The sequence below is a fragment of the Schistocerca gregaria genome, chromosome 8, assembly GCF_023897955.1.
Source record: "Schistocerca gregaria isolate iqSchGreg1 chromosome 8, iqSchGreg1.2, whole genome shotgun sequence".
Classification (NCBI taxonomy): domain Eukaryota; kingdom Metazoa; phylum Arthropoda; class Insecta; order Orthoptera; family Acrididae; genus Schistocerca; species Schistocerca gregaria.
Genome location: NC_064927.1, coordinates 160,735,556 through 160,762,000, shown reverse-complemented (window position 1 = coordinate 160,762,000; position 26,445 = coordinate 160,735,556). Strand labels below are relative to the sequence as shown.

At 37.1% G+C, this 26,445-nt stretch overlaps 1 protein-coding gene across 2 annotated transcripts in view; it reads left to right on the top strand.

Moving 5' to 3' along the window:
• LOC126284409 (mucin-19-like) overlaps positions 1 to 19,614 on the top strand; it is a 404,135-nt gene extending 384,521 nt beyond the window's left edge. For both annotated transcript variants that reach the window (XM_049983322.1, XM_049983321.1), the window contains exons 9-11: positions 6,156 to 6,284; positions 11,730 to 11,841; positions 17,581 to 19,614. In XM_049983322.1, the coding sequence (XP_049839279.1) occupies positions 6,156 to 6,284; positions 11,730 to 11,841; positions 17,581 to 17,927 (588 nt within the window). In that variant the 3' untranslated portion in view covers positions 17,928 to 19,614. The remainder of the gene's footprint in view (positions 1 to 6,155; positions 6,285 to 11,729; positions 11,842 to 17,580) is intronic.
• Positions 19,615 to 26,445: the final 6,831 nt, after the last annotated feature.

Sequence of the window (26,445 nt, the reverse complement as noted above, 5' to 3'; positions counted from 1 at the left end):
TGCCGTAAGCTAAAGATCTGGTCCTGACAACCTCTAAGAGGCCTAAACCCACACTGATTTTCATCCAATTGGTCCTCAACTAATACTTGCACTTTCCTTTCGACTATACCTGAGAAGATATTACCCACAATGCTGATTAAAGAGATACCTTTGTAGTTGTTACAATCTTTTCTGTTTCCATAATTAAAGATTGGTGTGGTTAAAGCTTTGGTCCAGTCTGATGGAACGTGTCCCGACTCCCAGGCCATTTCAATTATCCTGTGTAGCTATTTAAGACCTGATGTTCAACTGTATTTGATGAGTTCTGACTTAATTTCATCCACCCCAGCTGCTTTATTGCACTGCAATCTATTGACCATTTTCTCCACTTCCTCAAATGTGATCCTATTTCCATCATCATTCCTATTGCATTCTACCTCAAAATCTGACACATTGCTGCTCGTATTTTCACTTACATTGAGCAACTCTACAAAATATTCCCTCCATGCCCAAGGCATCCACGGGATTCACCAGCAGTTTTCCTGATTTGTCCAAAATACTTGTCACTTCCCTCTTACCTCCCTTTTGAAGACTGCTAATTACACTCCAGAAAGGTTTTCCAGCAGCTTGACCCGTAGTCTCCAACCTGTTTCCAAAGTCTTCCCAAGATTTCTTCTTGGATGCTGCAATTATCTGTTTGGCTTTGTTTCTTTAATCAACATAACTTTCTCTGTCTACGTGAGTTCTAGTATGTAGCCATTTTTGATACGCCTTCTTTTTCCTTTTACAGGCTGCCTTGACTGTGGCATTCCAAAAAGCTGTTTGCCTCATCCTACTTTTACACACTACTGTTCCAAGACATTCTTTAGCCACTTCTAGTACTGTGTCCCTGTACCTTGTCCATTCCTTTTCCAATGACTGTAATTGACTACATTGAACTAACTGGTACCTTTCTGAGATTGCTGTTATGTACTTGTGCCTGATTTCCTTATCCTGAAGTTTCTCCACTCTTATCCTCCTACATATGGACCTGACCTCCTGCACTTTTGGCCTCACAATCCCAGTTTCACTGCAGATTAAATAATGATCAGTGTCATCAAAGAATCCCCTGAATACACGTGTGTCCCTCACAGCCTTCCTGAATTCCTGATCTGTTATTATATAGTCAATGACAGATCTGGTTCCCCTGCCTTCCCAAGTATACGGTGAATGTTCTTATGTTTAGAAAAGGAGTTTGTGATTACTAAGCCCATACTGGCACAGAAATCCAAGAGTTGTTTCCCGTTCCTGTTGGCCTCTTATCTTGATCTGTCCCTTCACAATGCGAATATACTGACACAATCCTAATTTTCTTGCTAGACACTGTCAAATCTATCCACATCAGTCGTTCGTTTACATACCTTACTGCATCTACGCTGGGTTCCATTTCTTTCCTGATGTAAAGCCCTACACCCTATTGTGCTATTCCTGCTTTGACTCCTGACAGGTTGACCTTGTATTCTCCCACTTCCCCTTTTTTCTCACCCCTTACCCGAATGTCACTAACAGCTAAAACGTCCAGCCCCATCTTACTTGCAGCCTCTGCCAGCTCTACGTTCTCCCCAGGGTAGCCCCCACTGATATTAATAGCTCCCCATCTCATTACCATTTGTTTGCCAAGTTGTATCTTAGGAGTCCCTGGTTTGTCAGTTAGGGGTGGGACTCCGTCACCTCCAAAGGTCCAAGGTATTTTGCTCTGATTGTTGCCAGCATCATATTTAAAGTATCGGGGAAGCAGGTTGCTAGCCTTACTTGCCCCGAGTTCCATTGAGTTTTACCCCTAACGGTTGAGGAACTAACCGGTGGATTTGGTAGTCTTTACCGTATGAGCACAAAGGTGATCACGACTCAGAATATGTCCGTGATGCCCAGCCTTATTCCAAAGTAACTGGTGTCCCGACTGTCAGGACCACTTACTTGGCCACTCACACATTGTCCGTGGTTCATCAACTAGGATATGAGTACAGGAACCCACACCATGAACCACAAAATATTCCTTTCGAAAAATTAAGTGGTAAGAATACTGCAGAAAGTAGATAAAGTATTACCGTATTTACTCGAAGCTAAGCTGCACTTGAATCTAATGCGCATCTGAAAAATGAGACTCGAAATCAAGGAAAAAAAATTTCCTGAATTTGAGCCACACCTGAAATTTGAGAGTTGAAATTCAAGGGGAGACAAAAGTTTTAGGCCGCACCTACAAATCAAAACAAAGTTGGTCCATTGTAATATGAGACACAATTTAGATCGAATGAATGACGATACAGCTACAGTAGTTTGGTTCGAGTCATAAGTTTAGCAGTTAAGCTTTACCAGGTAGCCATTTCTATGCGTCAGGTGCTCCGTCCATTTTTATATGGGTACCCTTACTTTCTCATGTGTCTGGTATGAATTTATTGCTAAGTTTTCTTTGATCTGACAAGTGCCATTCTCTTCCTTATAGTTGTTTATGTTACTCTAAGCTGAAACTGCATTACTGTACTGTGTCATGCATTGCATTGTTTGTCGCATTCTGAGTGTTTATGACCTGTCGCCACTCAGCATGGCTTACTTTTGTGCTCGCTATGGCCACTTGCAATTAAGACCAAAAAAAGACAGGAATCCTCTCGTTAGCAAAACAATGGCAAGAGACTGGTATTTGCTGATACTTATGCTGCTGCTTTCTTTGATAATGATCAACAAGGACCAAATGATAGACTGTGTATGGTAGATGTTCTGAATGAGAGTTAAGCGAAAAATTTTCTCTATTAGAAAATCTTTGCAGACGCCTCTTTAGCACATTACATTCTCTATAGAAATTAGTCATCTTAGATTTAAAAATCTAGTCAATTGCTATGCTTCATTTCTGACTGTATCACTATTAGGCATAAGAATAATATGAATATAAACATGGCATGATATGTATATTCTTCCGTGTTTGCTGTTGTCTCACTCTAGTTTCGTAGTTTATCAGGCAGACAGGATTTAAATGAGATAGCAGCAAACATGAAAGAATACATGGCAAATTGTTTATATTCGTATTATTCTTATGGTGAGAGAATACTGCATGTGATTCACAATTCATAAAAGTTCCTATTAGCAACCACCTCTTCTCACAGTTAGGAAAAAATTCAGAATGTAGAGTTGGCCATATTGGCAAACATCCCAAACAGTCTTGCCAATTGGATTTTCGTAGTATATTGAAATGCTGCTACATTCAAAGATGAACAACACGGAATTTGTATTTACTTCATTGGATAATGTATGAAAATGCAGTAGTCGAAACTCGGGACGGAGAAAAAATCTCGTCTTCCACCTTTTTTTAAATTTATTTCCTGACGCAGAGGTTTTGGTCCCAGTATTTATCTTTGTGCCTGTGTAGTGCTACATATATTCAGTGGCAGAAGTTAGTTGTGGCGGCACCTATCAACATTTCTCAGAACTTCCACTTACGTTGCACTCAATTCTAAGCCGCAGGTGGTTTCTTGGATTATAAAAACCGGAAGAAAAGTGCGGTTTAGATTCAAGTAAATATGGCAATGGTCCCTTTTCAATAATCTTGAAATTCTCGTATACATCTCCCAGTACATTTATTCCTAAGTTGTTTGTTGTGCTAATAATAAAAAAATTTAAAAAAATATATATTTAACATTTATATAAATGTGGCCTCCTTGTCTATGGGATTTTATGTTATGGTAGAAAGGTCTTCAACATGCTCCCAGACAATTTAAAGCAAGATATGGACTGCTCCCTAAATTGAAGACATACATTATTAATTCTCCTACAAATTATCTCACTATCTAGATTCAAAGACTGAAGACTTCTTTCAACTGGACAGCCAGCAGAAATGCCTATTGTAATATTCCTTTCTTCTCAGGCTCAATGTGGATATACACACACCAAGCTAATGGTGTTTCTATAAATTTTAATGGAATGAACACAGTTAGTTTATAGCTATTTATTGAAATGTTTCTACCAACATTTTCTTAGTTATTAAGCTGACTATAAGAACATAAAAAGAGGATTAATTTAAGTTTTCTTAATTAGTAAGTGCACTGTAAGAACATACAAAGAGGATTAATATAAGTTCATTCAGTTTTCAGAACAAGGGTTATCATAAGGTTTATAAGATTGCAGTTTATGTGATTCTTCTGAACATCTTTTGGGTAAAAGAACAATTTTTTCTGGCATATGATTTACCCCAAAAGATAATGACATACAGGAGAATCTTAGAATTCAGACTACTCATCATCAGAAAGAGGTTATACCAATGTCCTTCTGGTATTTATGACCAATGGATTACAACAATCCATCACATGTGATATTGCTGCAAGTGGTCACTAGCCTGAACCCAAACACACACAAGTGGTTTTTCAAGTAATTTCAACCAATATAATGAATATCGCTGTATCAAAAAGTTCTGCTATGGAAGATGGAGTGTTGTGTTTAGCAGCAGTTGCAGTTGATTTCCACAAATACTTGCAAAAAATAAATTTATAAAAAGAGTATTGTAATTTATTAAACTTGTCTTGAAATGCTTTTCTTGGGAATATAATATATTACAAATTTCTGTGATGCCAAGCAAGTTGTGTTAGTCTTTTCAGTGTGCTAATACAGTTCATTTATTAGCCCTTAGTTCCCTTTTCATTCATTAGTCTTATAGTTCAACTGCAAGTATTTACACAGTTTGCTTTACAATCTTGATGCATCTGCAGTAATGTTATTAATAGAAGTACTGCTCTTTACCATAACTTCTGTTATAAATTGTACAGGTGAGAGTTACAGCACATGCAGTGGCAGGGGTTGTGAGGATAAGTGTGTAATGGATTTGCCCTTAACATATATATAAAATGTCCACTAGATATTGTGGTATGTCATACTGTTTAGAAGTTAAAAACTTCAATAATGTGTGTTATTGTTCCATAAATAACTTTTTAATCAACTGGAGTCCAATATGTCATGACTTTAACTATGGACTTCCAATAAGTTCTTCTACAGCACAAGCCTCAAAATGCCAATGACGGCCAAACTGGAGTATGTGTATTTTATTACTTCTTAATATAAATGGCAACTCCATCCTCAACTTTACTTGTCAGAGCGGTTCATGGTCCCTGAATAACTATGAATTCTGAAGTAAAATTTTTATTCTACGTGGATGAAGTGAAATGAAGTAAAACTACACAACAACACGTGATATCTAGACAAATGAGTGCTGTCAGATAGCCATATTGCCACATATAGCTGCTAACCAGCCAAGCAGCCTTATTGCTTGTATGAATTGCATGTGCAACCCATTAGATTGCCTAGGATTTCCATGCAAGGTTGAGCACTGTGATTTGTCTCCACATGCACGATGTACAAAGTAATTAATTGCCCACGTGACAGATTGCTGTGATCAGTCACTTGTGTGAGCAGCCCCTAACACATAAAGATTGTTGCTTAACATCTAAACCTTCAGTTTACTCATCTGGGTGCTGTTATATATAATACTACAGGTTTTTGAAAGCTTGAGGGATGTTTCAGAACCATGTCTTTGTTGTCCAGTGATACTAGAGCTTACTGTTTTATAAATAAGACTTAAAGAAATGACCATGTGCTGAACATATAACATTTTTGCAATAAACTTTGCAACTTACATGTTTTTAATGAAACACTCTAAGACACTGTAACACACTATTTTAAACTTCCTGACAGATGAAAAATAAATACTGGTTTGGGGCTCTAACCTTTCTGGGTCTGAGTCCAGGCCATTGCATGTACTCTGCTGCAGAGTGGAACATTATTCTGGACATTTTCTTGCCAAAATAAGCAAACTGATAACCCTAAGGTTACAAAATAATCAGGTTATTGTTTTCTGATTATGAAAGAGGTATTTGTACCACAGTAATATTCATTGTGCTTATAAGTAAGCAGTATAATTTCTAATCGCTCTGCATATTTTCTGAGAAGGAAGCAGCACATTAATCAGGATATCAAATTATCTGCAGGCATATAAATCACTTGTCATAACCCTCAATTAACTCTGGCTAGTATTATTATTAATAAAAACTTTATTGAGAGTCTTATGTTTTGTTTTCAAGTGTATATGCGTGCTGCATTGCAGTGTGCTACATGGTCTAATCATATCAGGCTAACATTTTTTTATGTTTATTTCACAGATAATCCACCGTGACTTAGCAGCTAGGAATGTGCTTGTGGATCACAACAAAATGTGCAAAGTTGCAGATTTTGGCATGTCTCGAAGTGTCCAGGATCTCGGTGATGTATATGAGCAGAGACACACAAAGGTGAGAAAAGCAGTTGTGTACATGATAGTATATATACTCGTTGTCATTTTGAGTGATATGACACGGGGAGGAAACATGAGAACAACAATGTATTAGGCTTGGCTTCATTTTAATGTTATCTACACTTTTGTGCCTCAGATTACTTTTATTTAAACAAATCTATTCTTTTACTGCAGTAACGAGTGTATTACCTGTATTGATAATTCATGTATTGTATTTGTAGGGAATTTATTGATAATTTTTATGCCCAGAAATAGTAAACAATTTAGAAATATATGGCAGGCCCATGAAATCTTAACTATTACAGTTTGCTTGTCGCGTTGCTTTACTATTTGCAACAAATTGTCACCCAACAGTAATGAATAATTCTGACTAATTATACACCTCTGCCATTTCTCTCAAATTTAGTTAACTGTAAAAATATATAGTCCTTTCAGCTATTTTTTAGTGTCTTCTCATGTAAGAATTTACTGTATCTAAATTTTTCTTCAGTTTCTTAAATGTATTTTTGTTATTGATAGCAAATTATAGACTTAATCAGTCTCATCAGATGGAAAATGAGTATAACTTCAGATATGAGTGTGCTTCAGGAGGCATACAACACATTAATAAAACACATAGGTTCTGCAAAAGTCTGCTCTTGTCTTCTCAACATGTGTGTGCCTCTCATTCTGGAGTCTGAGTGATCTGCCCTCCCTTTTATGCTTCCTGTAGCAGCTCCAGAAACTAAGTAGTGTGTCACTTAACAGATTTTATGTATGTTTACTGTCAGTAGCATAGCGTGTTGATTGTTCAAATGCTGTTCGACCAAATGATTGCTTAACTGAGTTTTTACTTGATCATGCATGCCATCCTCTTGCCACTGAGGTCTTGAGCCCTCCCCACACCTGTGAACTTTGATGCATCGTGTTAACTTGTGATACAGAATGCCCAAATTTACAGTTTAGGGGAAGATGAATCTGCAAACAAGTTATCTAAAGGGTACAAGGTTAGTGAGTCAACTGTTATGGAGAGAGAGAGAGAGAGAGAGAGAGAGAGAGAGAGAGAGAGAGAGAGAGAGAGAGAGAGAGAGAGAGAGAGAGAGAGAGAGAGAGAGAGAAAAGAAGACGAGCATAAGAAATTTTATATCTAAGCTTTATTGTACTGATGGATTGGCAAGTCAGAAAACTATGAAACTCGCCATGAACGTGGACCCAGATGATGCTGTTTACAGGTGATTTGCACAATGAAGATCACAAGGAGAGGTTATCGTTGGTCCCATTCTATAGAAAATGCAATTAATTATAATAAAAATCTTTGAGGGCCGTCAAATTTTGAAGCAAGTATGGGCTGGTTAAAAGGCTTTAAGTTAAGACATGGTATCTGTGAGCTTCAAATACAGGGAGAAAAACAGCTCATTTTCAGCAGCTGATTCTATCAAAGTGGAACTGATGGGCAAATTGAGGGAAAAAAATCATGTTCTCAAGAAAGTTTACAGTGTTGATGATATGGGCTCAGTTGGAAAGCTGTTGCATCACATAATGAATTAGGAACATCTGGTCCTAAAATAATCAAGAAGAGTATTCCTGCTTTAGCTTGTCCTAATGCTGAAGATAGCCACAATTGCCCATACTCGTCGTTGGTACAAACTGCATGGTTTTAAAGATGCTAATATGTCTGTAATGCCTATTGTTTGCACCTCATGAAGAAGCACCTGGATGGACAACGTGAATCATTTATGGAAGTTTTTGTACAACATGTAAAGGCTTACCAGTTAAAGAATGGCTAAAGAGAGGAAAGATTATTGCTCCTAGACAATGCATCAACCCACACATCATGAAAGGGGTGTTTCTTTCACCTAACACATCCTTCTTACTACAGCATGCAGATAGAGCTGGTATTAAAACTTTCAAGTGGTATTACAGAAAAGAATTGTTATGGAAGTTATTGTTGGAGAGAGAAAAAGAGGGGACCAAACAATGTTAGGAAGTCATAAAAAAATACTGATTTGAAATATTTTAATCTGATCTGCCAGAGATGGCAGTTATGAGGTGAGGTCTTGCGTGTGTGAGTGAGTGTATGTGTGTTTTCTTTTTTGAAGAAGACTTTGCCCAAAACGTAACTCTGCAACAGTCTTTTCATGTGCCTGTCTGCAACCTCATGTCATCTTTATGGAAAGTAGTAATCCATACTTTTTCTTATATTTTTGATTTTGAAAGACATGTCCTATGATCTGAGCAGCAGGGGATAATCTGAAGGACTTTAAAACCCTCACTGAAGTATGGTACCTTCCTTGCCTATGGGCAACAGACTTTCTTTGATTTACTGTATTTACCCAAGTACAAGACAATCATGATTATAAGATGACCCCTGCTCTTTGAAGAGGATTATTGAGAAAATTTTATTTTTAACGTACTCTGAGTAATCAAAATTACCAACTACTTTGCTGACATAAAATATCTGCCTAAAAAGTTAACATTATACCTAATCTAAATTTTTCATTTACCCATGGGAAATGTACCAGTCTCACACTTTGAATGAGGGGAATAAATTTGCTCTGCATATACATGCAGATAGCAGTAAGTCACTCAGCATACTAATAAGCAGTAAGTAGTACATAATTTGATGTATATAAAACTGTCATGTAACTAACATCTTCCACTATCTTCCAATTGTGTGCAGGGTATAGATAATGAAAATGCTGCCTTTAATTGGCATTTCAGGGAAAGTGATAGTTATGGAATGGGATGAAGTTGCAGTACAATCCTGTATATTGTTGTGGTCATAATACTGCTACTCTCTGACTGATTGCAAGAAATAGCAATTCTCTTGTATGCAGTTGCTAATCTTACACAATTTTCTAACCATAGGAAGCTTGTAAATAAAGGTAGTATTATTTTCCATTTTGTATGTATTAATTTTGCTTTGTGTTCCATGCAGCTGGATACACTCATCACTATGGTAATTATTCTTACACAGTAAGAATATGATATTCATCACTACTGCTTATTTCTGAAATTTGTGTCAGATCAATGTGCAGTGACAAAACGTCTCTCCAGTAGTATCTATAGCCCACACTTTTTGCAAACTGGAACTCATTATGACTCTTGAATTAATTTTTTGTTTATAAATAATTGAAGTTGGTTCTATTGATAATTTTATGAAATATATTTACAGTGGGATGTTTACTGGAGTGATGTTTTCTCACAGTTAATGCTGATCGTTTCATTTGTCTTGTAGGCGAAAGTCAGCACATACCAGATATGGGTGAAAGGGGATAAGTCAGTTATATTACAACACTAGGCTAACAACAGTGATATGCTGACTATTTACAGATAGAAGAAACATAACAAATGTTACAACTTGTCATGACAGAAAACATACAATTTAGTGTGGATTGTAGCACTCATACCCTTAACAGCCATAAGTAAGTTACATCCTGAAAAACAAAACATACAATTTTAAAATGTTAGAACTTAATTTTTAGAAACTCTTTAACAGTATAGAAACAATGATATAGTAAACATTTTTGTTTCAGTTTGGCTTTCACTTGTATTGTTGAGCTGGTTATATACTGTAAGAATGAAGTGGCCAGTTCATTGCTTGTGAAAAGTCTGCATTTGTGTAAGATGTTTCAAGTAATGCGAATGCAGTAATTAACTTTTAATATCCATGTGCCAATTTTGCAACTGTTTTGAAAACAGGAAATTTTGGCAGATATAATACTCAGCAATGAATATTCAGTTCTGTATTAATTTGGTCCCTGAAGGAAGAAAAAGAAGAGTGGGGGTCTGAGTGTGGTACAGTTAAGTGAGGGGTGCTTCAGGGGTCAGTGTTGGGGCCATACCTGTTCCTTATTTATATAAATGATATGACCTCTAGTATTATGGGTAACTCTAAAATGTTTCTGTTTGCTGATGATACTAGCTTGGTAGTAAGGGATGTTGTGTGCAACATTGGCTCAGTTTCAAATAGTGTAGTTCATGACCTAAGTTCATGGCTTCTAGAAATTAAACTAACGCTAAATCACAGTAAGACCCAGTTTTTACAGTTTCTGTCACACAATTCAAAAAAACCTGACGTTTTAATTTCACAGGATGGGCATATGATTAGTGAAACTGAACAGTTCAAATTTTTGGTGTTCAGATAGATAGTAAGCTGTCATCGAAAACCCGCATTCAAGATCTTGTTCAAAGACTTAATGCTGCCATTTTTACTATTCAAATGGTATCTGAAGTGAGTGATTATTCGACACAAAAATTAACCTACTTTGATTATTTTCTTTCATTTATATTGTATGGTATTATATTTTGGGGTAACTCTTCCCATTCTAAAAGGATATTTTTGGCTTAGAAATGGGCTCTTCGAGTCATAAGTGATGTAATTTCATAAACCTCTTGTCAACCCCTGTTCATGAGTCTGGGTATTTTGACACTGGCCTCTCAATGTATATACTCCTCACTGTCATTTCGTGTTAACAGTATTAGCTTATTCCCAAGAATAAGCTGCTTTCACTCAATTAATACTCGGCAGATATCAAACCTGTATTTGGATCAGACTTCCTTAACTCTTGTGCCTCCATTTTCAATAAGCTACCACTCAAATTGAAAAATCTCAGCAGTAATCCACACACTTTCAAATCGAAACTAGTTTCCTCATGGGTCACTCATTCTATTCTGTCAAGGAATTCCATGAAAAATTAAGCTGTTTCTTGTTTTATTGTTGATTGTGTTTACTTAAACTTATGGATTGACTTTTTTGGGTTCATAAACATTTTATTTTTATCTTTTATTACTTTTATGTTGAATTTTATGTACTGACACTTACATGACCTTGGAGATTTGCTCCTGAATTTGGTCCTACAGAACTTGACATATAAATAAATAAAATAAAAAGTTTTATAAATATCATGAGATTATTCTCAATGTACTGTCATTAACATAGCCAGTCAGCAATTCAGACATGAAGAGAATAGCAGCTTTAGAAATGTGGTGCTAAGGAATCTCGTTGAAGATTGGGTTGGTTGAACAAGTAACTAATGGTGAGGTACTGAATACGATCAGAGAAAAAATATGGTATGACTAAAAGAAGGGATCAGTTGATAGGACACATCCTGAGGCATAAAGGAATAACCAGTTGGTAATGGAGGGAAGTGTGAAGGCTAAAAATTGCAGAGGGAGACAATAAGCAGGTTCAAATGGTTGTAGGTAGTGGTGGTTATTTGGAGACTTCAGTAGTTATTTGGAGCTGAAGACAATTTCACATGATAGAGTAGGTCTAGTGTAGGGAGCTGCATCAAGCCAAGCATTGCACTGTAGACCACAGCTGCCAGGAAAACTGGTTATTACACAATTCAGGTTATAGCAATATGGTAAATTCTATATTTATTCAATAACTTGACAAGGTAATTACTGCAGGCAAAGATTCATGATTTGACCCAAAATCATGGAAAACTTATATTTGCAGGGGGCTCTTCCAATTCGATGGATGGCACCAGAGTCCCTCTTGTACCGTATCTTCACGCATAAATCTGATGTCTGGAGTTTTGGAATTCTTATATGGGAAATTGTTACACTGGGTAAGTATCTGCTGATAACACTTTAAATAAATTTTTTAATTGTATTTTAATAGTCTTAGGGCAAGCAAACATTACCACAACCTGAATCATTTAACACTACAATTCCCTATGTCTCATTCAAAATTCATTACTACATAACTTGAGTAGCATAAATTACATTCACACAATGTATAACAGCTGCGGATTCTGCATGGTGTCTGTTCTTTTTGACATGTCCAAAAGGAAAAACACCATGCATTTATATAATTAAATTACATTTCTTCAGTTAGTTAAAAGAGCTATTTAAATGTATAATTGTACATTATGCAGTGTAGAAAAACAGTTCTCAAATGGTTGTTGTAGTAGGTAGAATAATTTACTCATCTTGTGCCGACACTATAATTGTGGCTTAAACATAGTTTTTATGTGGTCTAGAGGATGATATTAAGGTAAACTGTACTTTATGAAATACAGTTTATACATGATACATATCTTATTTGTGTGATGGAAAACAAATTTATGTATTTAAAATGTAGCAAGTGGAGTTATTCAACCTTGCTGTGTCTCAAGCTAGTTCGTGATGAGATGATGACACAAGCTGTGACTGGCAAACAAGTGTAGTCGAAACAAAGAGTGGCAGTTCTTCTGGAAAGTGTGGAATTCTGAGGGAATTTTATAAAATCTCAGGGAATTCAGATCAGATAGATATGTGCGACCTTATTGTAATGACAGACACCTCACCTGTGACTCATCGTGCTTTTCTTTACTGCCATGCTTCTGTAGACATTCTGCAAGGGTCTATGAATATCTGTGATGCTCTGGTTTTTGACCAAAAGAAACTTGATGACAGCTTTGTGCTTGAAATGCGCTTTTGTTACAGATAGTTATTTTGAGGGCTATGTTTACGCTGCTACCTATCAGAACTTGTGAAACTATAGGGGATGAAGCAGGAATATTCCATGATGTCCCACAACAAATTCCACATTTTTCCAACTCGTATTGGGCAAGGAACAACAAGTGTATTATATTACTTACTGAGTACCTCCTGTAATTTAACATACTAATGATAGAACAAAATTTCTTCTTCTCTTGTTATTGTGTGGAAAAGCAATGAAAACATTCCATACAATTGCTACCTAATGTTCTTCCAAGGTTATATTCCTTGTAAAAGTGGCTGTGCCTCTTTTTTATATATCTTAAGACATAATAAATTAAGGGAAATCAAAAGTTGGCTCTTTCTTGTGTAGCCACATGACTCCAACAGAAGAAGGCAATGCTTTCTTCTATGTTAACTCATGCCTTTGCGAATTTTAATGGGAAAATGGATGAGGGGTTGTCTATGGAAGTTCATTGTTAAGCATCACAGTTCACAACAGTTTCCCATATACTGTATGCCTTTGGTGTCAACATCATGCCCTTAGAAAGAAAAAAAAGGAAAAGAAGTTACAAAGGTGTTTATTGTGGCCAGCCATGAATATTCAATAAGAGTAGCTGTATAAAGATAAATAAGAAGGTTAGCATTTGTATCTTCTTCAACAACAAGGTCATAAAAGATGGAGCTCAAGCTCAGTTGTAGCAGCATGAGCAAGGATTGTGCCAACATGAGTATGCAAATTATCATTTATTCATTATCATTGTTCTCTTGACAACCATTATTCCCTTCATTATGAATGCTTCTAGAGTATTGGATTTGTCCTCTAGCCATTACTGCTTAGACATTTTCCATTTTATGTCAATCTCCCCCCCCCCCCCTCTCTCTCTCTCTCTCTCTCTCTCTCTCTCTCTCTCTCTCTCTCTCTCTCTCTCTCTCTCTCTCTCTCTCTCTCTTTTTTTTTTAAAAAAAAAATACCCTATGTGATCCTCTGCCACCTTCCCTATTTTACCTCTCAAAGCTACCCTATGTTATTGCTTTATCCCGTTTCAGTACAGCATTGCGTACTGCTGTCTTGGTACTCTGACCAATCCCTCTTTCATTCAGTTTTTCCACATCGCATCTCCTTAATTTCCTGTGGCATATAAGCTTTATGTTTGTGTGTGTTAGCTTTTGTGTATGTTGACTACAGTAATGCATTCACTATGCTGTTCATGGTACCTTGCCAACATTAATATTTTCTTATTCATTATAGGACTACTCCTTCATGATACCTGTCTGTCTTATTTTTATACACTTGTAGTTACCTGAAAAAAAGGTTTGTTCTTGCTGCTGCCACACTTCACTAATTCCCAATATATCAAACTTCAATCTATCGAGTTTCATTTTTACAGTCTGTAACCTGCCCATCCAACATGCCACACACTAACCCATGTTTTTCTTGATGATGAGATCCTACTGGACATCCAAATCATTCAAATAGGTTACTCCAGAATATTTTACCCAAGAGGATGCCATTTCATGATTAAGTCATACAATAGAGCTGCATGATTTTGAGGGGAAAAAACACAGTTGTAGTTTCCCCATTCTTTCGGTTTGCAGTACAAGCACAACAGGACCAAGATGGATAAAATAACAAGGCCAGATCAGTCAGCCATTCTAAGTGTTGCCACCATAGCTACTGAAAAGGTGCTGCCCCTCTTCAAGAATTACCAGAATTAGTCAGGTGTCTCCACAGATACTCTTCCATTGTGGTTGCACCTATGATACTGCCATGCAAGCAACTTCACCTTGGCAGACTTGTAGTCATGGATTAATTAGCTTCATAAAATCAGCTCTGAAGATTTCTGTTGTCTATTGAGACTTCTTTTGTGATACTTTGCTGTATTCGTCTAGCGATTTATATAAAAGCAAATTATAAACATATGCCCATTAATTTCACAATATTATGAAAAGGAAAGTTGCTACTCACCATATAGCAGAGATGATGAGTCACTGATAGACACAACGAAAAGACTGTCACAAATAAAGCTTTCGGCCATTAAGGCCTTTGTCAACAATAGACGACACACACACACACACACACACACACACACACACACACACACACACACACACACATCCTCCTCCTTACCCCTGCCCAGTTGCCACTCCCATCATGCACTGGTGCTGTTGCTCGCACTCGTTTGTGTGTGTGTGTGTGTGTGTGTGTGTGTGTGTGTGTGTGTGTGTGTGTGTGTGTGTGTGTGTGTCATCTGTTGTTCATGAAGGCCTTAACGGCTGAAAGCTTTATTTGTGACAGTGTCTTTGCTGTACCTACCTGCGACTCAGCATCTAATTTCCTTATACAAGGATCCACATCTGCAAAAACTGTTTTGAAGGTTAATATTAGTTAAAAAGCTGAAGGTGGCCAAATTTCTTAAACTTCAAACAGGTGAAAATATTTGTGTCATCATGAATACTGTTATTGTATACTCCATATTAGTAGAAGCAGCATTAATATGTGCATGTTGACTCATATAATCACAACACTATTTATGCAGCCTCCTTGTTGCTATTTTGACTATTTCACTGTGTTTGTGTTAACTCACGGAAGTTGTGCTCCAGTGACAATCATAATCCTTTTGATGTCCTGGAAACCTCTTATCACATAACTTGTGTTTTCTAGGAAGTGTTTTGTAGGTAGTGATTTGTAAATAGGTTTTAAATGCATTTCCTTCAGTGCTAAATATTAAGATTTAGCTACACTTTTTCTTCTGCCAGTTGTCAGTCAGACAATTACTCACAATAAATTTCATTTTCCCAACTTTAAATCTTTGTCACATTCCACTTTTGCAATCTAGAGATAGATCTCAAATTGTGTATACGCTGTCATGAAAGTGATTCCTAGCAGGACATAAATTATAAATACTGCAACATCAAAGAAAGCAGTTTTTTCTTTGATGATTCGTAGTGTAAGTACAGGTCTACAAACTAAATGAAAGATATGCAAGAGTGTGCCAACGACTATCTGTAGTATGTTACAGCACTTCATGATCCAGGGTATTTGCATCTACCTGCATGCCTAAAGCACTGTGAAGTGCATGGCAGACAGTACTTACCATGGTACGATATGTGAGATCTTCTTTCCATTCCAATCACATATGATGCACTGGAAAAAATGATTGTTTAAGTTTATCTGAGTGTACTGTGCCTTCATGATCCTTACAGGAGCAATACATAGTGATCTGAAGAATATCTCTAGGTTTTTTATTTAGTACTTGTTTTTGAAATTTTGTAAGTAGACCTTCACAAGATAAGTGGAATCTGTCAGTTCAAGTTTTTCTACATTTTCATGATACTCTGAGTCAAACAAATCTTGATCTTTCTTTGTACACTGAGCAGTCATAATGTTATGACCACTGACCTGCTACTGATATAAACTTGCCCATGCAATAGCAGTGTTACCTGGCAAGGAATGACTGTTAGTCTGACACATGCATGGTGCATTAGTATCAGTTAGAGTGATGTCCATGTCTATAATGGGTAAGATGTGCTACTTATCTGAGTTTGACTGAGGACAAATTATGATTGCCCAGAGGCTCAGCATGAGCATTCGCAAACTGCGCAACTTGTCAGGTGTTCGAAGAGTGCTTTGGAGAGAACTTTCAGCACATAGCAAAACCAAGGTGAAACCATGTTCAGACATTATGGGGTTGGATGGCAGCCCGTCATTACAGATATTGGATACAGTAGGGTGGGCAGATGGTAAAACAAGACAGGCTGCAAACTGTGGCAGAAATAACATAAGACTTTAATCCTGAGCCAAGTACAAATGTGTCTGAAAACACAGGGCACCAAATACTCCTACCAATGGGCCTCTACAGCTGACACCAGCATCCACAACTGAAATGGGCATATAGTCTTCAGCATTGAACAAGGGCAGAATGTTGCCTGGTCGTATGAATCTCAATGCCTTCTACATCATGATGATGGAAGTGTGTGTACCCGTTGTCTTCCAAGGGAACAGCTCTGTGACACATGTAGTGCACTGTGGCAACAAGCTGGCAGTGGTTCCATTATACTCTGGGGTGTATGTGGGTCCTGTGGCCTCGTGCAAGGCACCACAATGGCCAAGGATTATTGACATTGGCTGCAGACCATGTAAACCCTTTCATGATGATAATGTTTCCCAACAGCAGTGGCATTCAAAAATGTTCAAAGCTGTGTGAAATCTTATGGGACTTAACTGCTAAGGTCATCCGTCCCTAAGCTTACACACTACTTAACTTAAATTATCCTAAGGACAAACACACACACCCATGCCTGAGGGAGGACTCGAACCTCCGCCAGGACCAGCCAAACAGTCCATGACTGCAGCGCAGTGGCATTTTGCAACAAGGTAATGCACCTTGTCACAAGGCTGGGAGAGTGATCAAGGGATTCGAGGAAAACTGTGGGAAGTTCCAATTCAGTCTCCTTTGTAGATGTATAGAATTTTCCCAGTATACTGCCAATGAACTGAAGTCTACCACCTGCCTTACCTGGTATTAATTTCATGGTGAATTATGAAATAATTTTGGGAGTTCGTTACACATGATTTTTGGTAGAACTGCTACTAGTCAGTATCCCTTATATAAACTGCACAGACACATTTAAGCAATCATTCTTCCTGTGTTCCATGCAGTTTGGATGGGAAGAAACCCTAATGTGCTAAGTACCCTTTGCCATGCAGATAACAGTGGTTTGCAGAGTATGTATCTGGTTGTTGACTGTAATGTAGCTATATTGTTCGTTAAAGGGGCCAAGTGTATGAAATTCTTCATAATGCCTATTAATAGTTACTTGCTACTGGTACTGAATGGAAATCTATCTTACTTAAAGTAAATCATTCTGTTTTGTGTCACCAGGGTCAACACCATATCCAGGCCAGTCAGCTCGAGAGGTAGTCAGGTCAGTTCGAGAAGGTGGCCGTTTGGAGAGACCACCGCATTGCAGGCCCGAGTTTTTCCGACTGGCTTCTCGGTGCTGGCACCATGATCCAAGTCGCCGACCATCCTTTGGGGAACTCAAACGAGAATTAGCAGCATTAGTTGAGGATGTACGTTTTGGAGGAGGCTATGTTGATCTGGACGCGTTTGCAGACCATGGGTATTGTTACGGTAGAATACCTACTGCAGTACGACCTAGTGCTAACAATACTGCTGACACAACAACAACTGCTGAGGAATGTGATGCAGAAGTTATAAGTATGTAACTTAAGATGTTCACAGAAGCAGTCACTTTCCTGCTGGTAATGATGATGATGATGACGATGATGATGATAGACTGCATATTGATAGGGATTTCTGGAAAAAGAAAGAATGTTGCTGTTATATAGTGTTGTCAGCAAAGAGAATTCAGCTGTGGCAAAGAAAGAACATAAAATTTGCCTACTCTCTTTAAACGACACAAAAATTATTTTGTGATGGATACATATTTCTCTAACACTGCTGCTTAGGGAAAACATGTCTTGTAGGCAACAAGAAGTGCAGTCCATTTGAATGTTGTTAGTTGCTATGAGAAGAGGTCACACTATATTCCCTTCTGTACATTTTATAATCATTTTCATCAGAATGCAAGCAGCCATAGGTAACTGCTGGTGGAAAGTGGGATAGTTAGTCAGTGTAAAGCAACAAATGTCGCATTTCTGAAGAAGGGGCTGTTATATTTTACATAAATTAAATAACTTAAAGACTGCAGCACTGAAATCAGAAAAGCTTCAGTGTGCATTTACTGCTGTCCAACTAAAATTTTGTCTTCCAAGATTTGGCATACTTTGGTGTATTTATGAAATTACTTTTCAAGCCATTAGCTGTAACCACAAAATAACTTTATTTAAATTCAGTAGAATTTCTGTTGTGATTTGTAGAAGCAGTTTAAAGATGACTGAAAGAATGGTATCTTAGAAACTAGCAAACATTGAAAGAAATAATTTTTCAAAATTAAATTAAGAAGGAAGAATCAGTGAATAAAGTATGTAAATTCTAGAAAGTCAATGAGGAGTTTTTCTAAACAGTATAAGGATCTAGAGAAATCCAGTTAAAAATAACAACAGTAAAGTAGTTCTTGATACAGCAAAAATTCATTGTGTATGATGATCGAGTGAAGTAATCTTATGGTGCAAAGGCACTGAATTTAGATGCTGGAACAGAGTAGGGCTATGCAGTTGCCTTCTAATCCAAAGAGTAATTTTATATCTGTTACATTAGTATGAGTTGTTGTAATTAACAGTATTCTTATTTTTATGTAATTGGCAGTAAATGATTTTGCCATAATTTGCACAGCTATATTATTGGATGCTACATAAATTTGGTTCTTTTCTGTGTGAGGATTGTGGATCAGTAAAGACTGTGTTAACATATCTGGCTTGAAACAAATATTTTGCATACATCTTTTAACATTTGTCATGAAACATGAATCATCACTGTATAAATATCATCAATTTGATCAAAAAGACTTATGATAAGTTTTTCCAACATGACAATGCGCATACAATATCATTTCATTTTAAAATGTATATTATTCATTAACACCTGCATCAGTTTTTGGGAGACTTCATTGTTTATTTTAAATGAGCCAGAAACAATTATTTTGTTCTAGTCATATACAGTCTTAAATTGCTTGCCTGTGTCCTACAATGCTACTGAACATCTGCATTAGTTTCATAATCATTGTATTTTACTTTGTTTAATTTAATGATCCATCTTAGCTGTGTAGTCTTAACAGATTTAGGCAAATCATTTCATAATAGCGACATGTTACTTTAATATTATATATTTATGTGTATTTTTCATTCTTTATTTTACAACACCATTTACTGCCACATTCTGGAAACTGTTGCTTCAAATGTATGTTTATATATGTGTAAATATGTTGTTAAATAAAAATTGGTACAGTTTTCATTACCTGCATTTCTTTTTATGCACATGTATTCGCAACGAATCTAATATACCCATGGTGGTGTAACAAATCTGCTTTGGAGCTACCACAGTCAGCCAAAACGTCATTCTGTTGAGCTGAATTGAAGTTATGTGAATGATGATTGCCATTAATGGTTTTCTTCCATTGTTTTTATCATGTATAAAGTGGGACGTAAGTGCAGCTGACTCATAGATAACTATAGCTTACAAAGGGAGACTTTTAGTTCTAGATCTCAGAAATTTAGGACCTGATAAAGCATGTAATTAAGTTACTTTTTTTATTTGTATACATTCTCAGTTTGGAATCATTCACCCTTCACAGCTTTTGATAGATTATATTGTTAGACTATTAGATTTCTTACCAAATCTTGGACAGGTGGGGGGTGGAGCAGGGATCAAGTGCTTTCATGTGCAGATTAGTTTGGCTTATTCACAGATGTTGCACAATTCAATGTCCAACTGCTTCGCTTGCTGTAGCTTGGGGCACAAGCATGAATGTGACAGAGCGGTTAAATGTGTGATTGCATCAGGAGTAATGAAGATCATATTTTTAAGGAAGAACTGAATTGTGAACTTCACAGGATTGTCGTAATTTACTGTGTAGAGGTTTATCAGCATAACAGAGGAGCGAGAAAGGAAAGGAAAGCATGCAGCATTGGTGGCGATGATTGAAAATGTGGTCAGACCAGGATCCAAACCCATGACCTCCTGCTTACTAGACTGTTGTGTCAACCACTGCAACACCTAGGCACAGTGTTTGTCAAAACTGAATGGACTATCTCGGCATGCCTCTCAACTGATTCACACTTCCCCCATGTGTCACCTATCCCAGTTCCTGTCCATATCTTCCATGTTCACTACGCAGAGATTCATTCTAGAGGTCAGATGTAATTGTGCATCTGTATTAACATGACTCACGTTGTCCGTTGCACTTCACATAGTATAGACCGGGAACTGTCTGCTAGGCTTGCCCAATGTAAAACTGACTGGGCACGGCCCGTGCTGCCTGAGTTGTTGTTGTTCCGCCGGCAGAGGGCGCAGTTGAATTCTCACGTGCCCTCTGGTGGACTGGCCTTTACATGCGGCAACTACTGTCTGTGACATGCCGTGCCGCGATCTTCCTGGTGGCTACTGCAGTATCCACACTGAACGTGGTGGATTCATTGCCCATTGAGGCAAATAAGTTATATGAATGGATGTTCTTGACAAGGTATTTCCATCAGAAATGTATCTGAAAGCAATCATGGTGTACTGTACCACACATAGTGTGTCCATGATTATCTTCCGTTCATCTCTATCTGAGGTAGAAACTGGTGCATGTTGGCAGGGACAGCCCACTCCAAAATTAACAATGTGAATGGCATTCAGTGACTTGTTCTTCTCCAGTCTTTTGATTGTTAATGTTCAAACATTTATTGCACACAAGTGCAGAGCTTTAGAGAGAAATCATCTTGATGGGTGTTTGAAAATGTTATTATATTGTTTACAATAAAAAACAAGGGTCACATTAACAAATGATAAAAAAGGCATACAACTAATTGGAAGTAGGACACATTGAATGTTGTCAACAGCAAAGCTTGATAATTTAATCATTCTTGTTCTCAAGTTACATAAATGATTCACCAAAGACACTGGAGAATTCTTCAAAAACAAGGGTATTTGCTAATGATGTATACATAGAGAGAGATCTGTACTGATAAAGAATCCAAATACATGTCCACCAGAAAAAAAGAAAAGAAAATTGTGCATCAGGGTGGCATCTGGCTCAAAAAATACAGCATAATTCTTAATCTCACAAAAACTCATATTATGCAAGCCCAGATGAAATGATACGTGTACTAGAATTAGGGATCAGTGGGAAATATTTTATTAAATTCTGTGTGTGTAATTCTTGGGTATCCAGATGGCTGATAGACCCCACTTACATCCGTTTCAGCACTGATAATTAAGTACTCAGCCACTAGAGAGTATCTGACCCTACATTTATATACTGGCTGTCATGTTTGGCTGGTATCAACTTTACTGTATGCAGCTTTGGATACTTGGCAACAGAACATTCCCTTTCAGCCTCTCTCCTGTATTATTGTCTAGGTGTTGATTTAAAAAATGATGACTAATGATTCAGAGTTTGACATTGAATTTAGCAATGATGTTCCTTCATGAATGTGATGACAGTTCATCGGTTGAGTGCTCATTAATGGTATTAGATAAATACACCCACTGTTTTCCAACCAACTTCTCCAAGATTTATGTTCACAAGAAACCATTGTGAAATACATGGTTAGACTTCATATCTGCATGGAAACTAAAAGTTCTTTAAGTTTCAGGATGTTTTAGTCAAAGTCCACTATAGGAGTATACTCTGAATTTTATTATTGGTTAGCTTCAAAATTTGGTAACTCATTATTTTGAGCTTTAAAAGTTATCTTTATTTGCCTATATGTAATGCCATTCATTATAAGATATTTTTCATTAATTAAAAAATAATTTTTGAAACAATTTGAGAAAAAAATCAATATGTTAGTGCGTTAATCAGTTTCTGTTCTGTGATCTAACCATCTGAGAAAATTTAGCTGAAGTAAAGATAAAGTTTATTCTGCAGAAACAGATAGTAAGAATATTGTATAAAGTTGGTAATGGTACATCTTGCAGCAGCCTCTTCAGGGAACATGGGATTCTTACAGTCACATACAAATACATTTGCTCCTTGAAGGTATTTATGCTACAAAGGCAGAGTGAGTTTAGGATGAACTGTGAAATTTGCAACCACAATAGTAGATGTAAAAATTCTTTCCTTATAGACTGTGATTGTCTGTAGGGTTCAGAAAGGAGCTTTATAATTTTGTAGAAAGGTCTTTAACAGTCTGTGGAAATCCACAAATATTCAACTGCAAAGTAAATGAGTATATTAGTGAACAATCTTTTGGTAATTTATGAGAATATTTGGAGTCAGAAATATAAATTCTATTTAACAGCCATGTTTAAATAGGTTTTACAAGGGTCACTGGGCTGTGACCCGTATGGATGCAGGATGATGAATCATGGAGCATAGTGGTGAGGGCCTGTCATGTGGCCTGGGTGCTAATGAGACAACATTAGCAAATTACACATTTATGAGCTTTGATTATACAACTGAATCATTCTCTACAGCAGTAGTGTGGAGGCCAGTGGATGCACCCAATAGCAGTGGAACACCCTGACATGTCCAGCTCAAGAGTCTCTCGAGGCTATTGGCAAAGTCATGGCAGCAAATGCAGCAGGAGTGGAGCAGTTAGCCCAATTGGCAGTAGGTGTTGCTTGTCTGGTGATGACACACAACAGCTCATACCCCCTCCACATAGGGACAGGGACGGCTCTTCAACCACATGAGAGGAACACAAAAAAAAATATTTATAAAAACTGGAAATGGTATTTTACAAAAATAAATGTTTTATACAATAAAAAGAGAGATAGAGAGATGGACAGTTGCATAAGTTAAGATACAAAAGATTGATTTGGTGATTAACTGAAATATAGATGCAGATGAATGGAAAATGAACGTCATACAAGAAGATATAAAAAACAGACAGGAAGTTGCACACACTAAAGAAGAAATGCCAATGTGTGAGATATTAAAAGAGAGACTGGATGAGAGAAGAGAAGAGTGCAAATACACTTCATGAGACGATGGGTATCAGAGGAATGTAGCAATTAAAGGTAGTGCATAGGAGGGGTTTTATAGGTGGGTGTTTGGAGAAGGAATGGGGGAAGATTGGAGAGGGGTGCAGTTTGGTACCAAGCCTTAGGAAGTGAGAGGACAGGATTGGAGATGAAGGGATCCCTGGTGAAGGGTGGGTGGTAGGGATCTCCTACATCTGGTAGGATGGATAGATATCAGTACATATTTCATGGTAGGGTAAGAGGGCATGATTCAAATTTTCTTTGGGAGAGTATGTGGAGGGTATGGAGATGTAGTGTTTGAGGAATGTGGTGGTAGAGGCATGTCAGAGTACCAGAATCAGTGAGCAGTGGTGAAACTAGGGGATGGGTAGTATCGCGTTTTTGGGTAACGTAGGATATTTGGAGGGGTTCACGATGGAAGAGTAGGCTGGGGAATTTGATAAGTTGGTAGAGGATGTGAGTGGGGATCTAAAAGTGGAGAGGAGTGCATAGTGTTTGAGGATCTGTAGAGTGTGGTAAAAGGAGGGAAGAGTGTAAGTCCATGTCACATTGACATAGCAGAGGATTGGTCAGATTGGGGCTTTGTAGGTGTAGAGAATCATGGAAAGGTGCAGCCTGCATGTTTGGCTGGTTACTTAATAAGGGAATTTCACCCTGCCTTTAGAAAGGCAACACTTGGCTTTGTAGTGTGTGAGAACATATTTATTATTTTTAACAGATCATGCTGTCTTCCATTTTGTTGGTAGTATCCAATGCTACATTTATTTTACTATCAAACAAGTAAATCACTATTCAACTTTTATCCTTAAATGCAAAGTATAGTGGCAGTTTGTTTTATCATATTTCTGCAAACAGAGGAACACAGTTGGAGATACATCACACATTTATGCACAAAGTTTTACAACAATAGGGGGCGTTTGTATGTATTATTAAATGTACCTGGTTAGATCAGCCTTGTGTTGTTGATCTTCATTATTTGACTATGATGTTGATAGATCTTCTTAAAAACTGTAAGGACTTTCATGTTTCTTTATTTAGTGGACCACTTAACCACTTTGAAATGAGTGAGAATGCTAGGTTTCAATTTTTGACAAATTTAAAATTGGTATGTCACTGTATTTTATCAAGACAATCTTTAATTTTATTTTTTGAAGTGACATAACAGTTTTATATAAGACAGTTGTACGAACGTATTAATGATTGTTTGCATAGGTATTGGTGGATCACTTCACCACTGAGATATGAGCAAGCACATTGTAAGATGGTATTTCTTGAATATTTCAAAGTGATTTGCAAATATACTTGTTGATTTTAGATACTAAAAAAGGGTTTTATGCTACTGTATTGAAATGAAACTCTGTTAATTCATTTGAGACATAGAGAGAGTTACTTGCACTACACGGGATAAACTAAGGCTGCCATAGTTGTTGTAAACAACAACCTCAGCTTCATTCTGCCTATAGACCAGTAAGGTTATATGGTGACATGCATTGCTGTGAGATTGTTGGATTGTAATGCAAATGGTATGTTGACCAGAATAGATAGTTGCTATTGGATAACATGGTGTTTTATTTATTGTTCTGTGTAAAATAAATTAGTTCTGATTCTGTACTTTCCTTGTATTTGAGCTCTGAAGATGGCTATTTATAGTTGAAATCTAGATATACAAGAATAATAAAAAACTAATGGGGAATGCCACAGACTGCTGTGTGCCTCCCCTTCCTTTTTGATACTTGTCCCAATTTCCTCTAAAACTTTCTCTCTGTGCCCTTCCTTATGTAATTCAAGAATACATCCTGTAATCCACAAAGCACTTTTCTTATGAAAGTTAACCTTATTGTCCACCAGTTTAGTTAGTGGCACATCCAACTGTGTGGAGAACAATATTCCAGAATTTAGAGGCTGATTCTCAACTTATTCAGTACTTCTCCTCTGACAGAGTGTAGTAATATTGGGACTATGATATTGCTTACAAATGTCCAAGTTGGCACACAACCTAAGAAAAAGGAATGTACATCAGTTCTCTTGTTGCCAAAAATGTGTACACATAAGAAAACAATAACTTTTACCATACATACTGAAGAGCAATGCACCGAATGAACTTCCAGCCCCAATTTTGCATAATGCATTAATAAGTCCATACTAAGAATCAACAAGATAAAGGCAACAAGTGTACATAAAAAGTCTAGTAACAGCATAAAAATCTGATCATTAACTACTTACCCTGTGATCTGAGTGTGTAAGGTACACTGTGTGCAACCTGATCATCATTAGGTAACTATTTCCAAATTTTCTTAGACACATTATTTGTTGCTGGTGCAGCTGGCAGGATTTATGGTAATGTGTCCACAGCTCCTTTGAATGGTTTGACCCTACTCACATGAACAATAGAGCTTTTCGTCAGCAGTTGTAACTTAACATTTATTGACAAAGTTGTTTCAGTGACTTTGTATGGACCATGGTACGCGGTTAAAACTTCTCATTTTTACATTTAGCAGTATATGGACTTGTTAGCAGTACCCAATGACCTGTTCTATATTGTGGCAGTTTGTCCACATGTTGCCCCATTTATTCCTGACATTTTGAGACTATTGAGTTGCCTTGCTTCACGTTTTTCCAAACTTCATGTAACTGTTTTGCAAATTCCTATACTGGCTGACTATTAGTTTCAACTTTAGGCTATATCATGTCCAAAGGAAATTATATCTTTCTGGTGTAAGCCATCTCATATGCCAAAAGACATGTATGGACTTTGGAGTTGTACGCTGAGACTATGAATTCAAGGTACGACTTCCAGCCATAGCATTGCCCTTTAATGTGGTGGCTTAATATTCTAGAAACGGTTTTGTGCACCCTTTCTGTTAGACCACTTGCTTGCAGATGAAGGATTTATTCAAAGTGATGAATGTCGAACAAACAACACAGTTGTTTCGTTAAGCTTAACATGAAATTTGTACCCTGATCTGTAGTTATGGTGTCCAGTACATCACATTTAAGGATCCAGATAATTTATCATTGCTTGTGCTATGGTGTTAGCTTGTTGATGTGGAGTTTCTATCATTGCTATGAATGACAAAAAACAGTTGACTGTCAGTGTTTACTTTTTTACAGCCAGTGTTCTGTTAGTTTCCTAATGTATCTGACCGAACAATT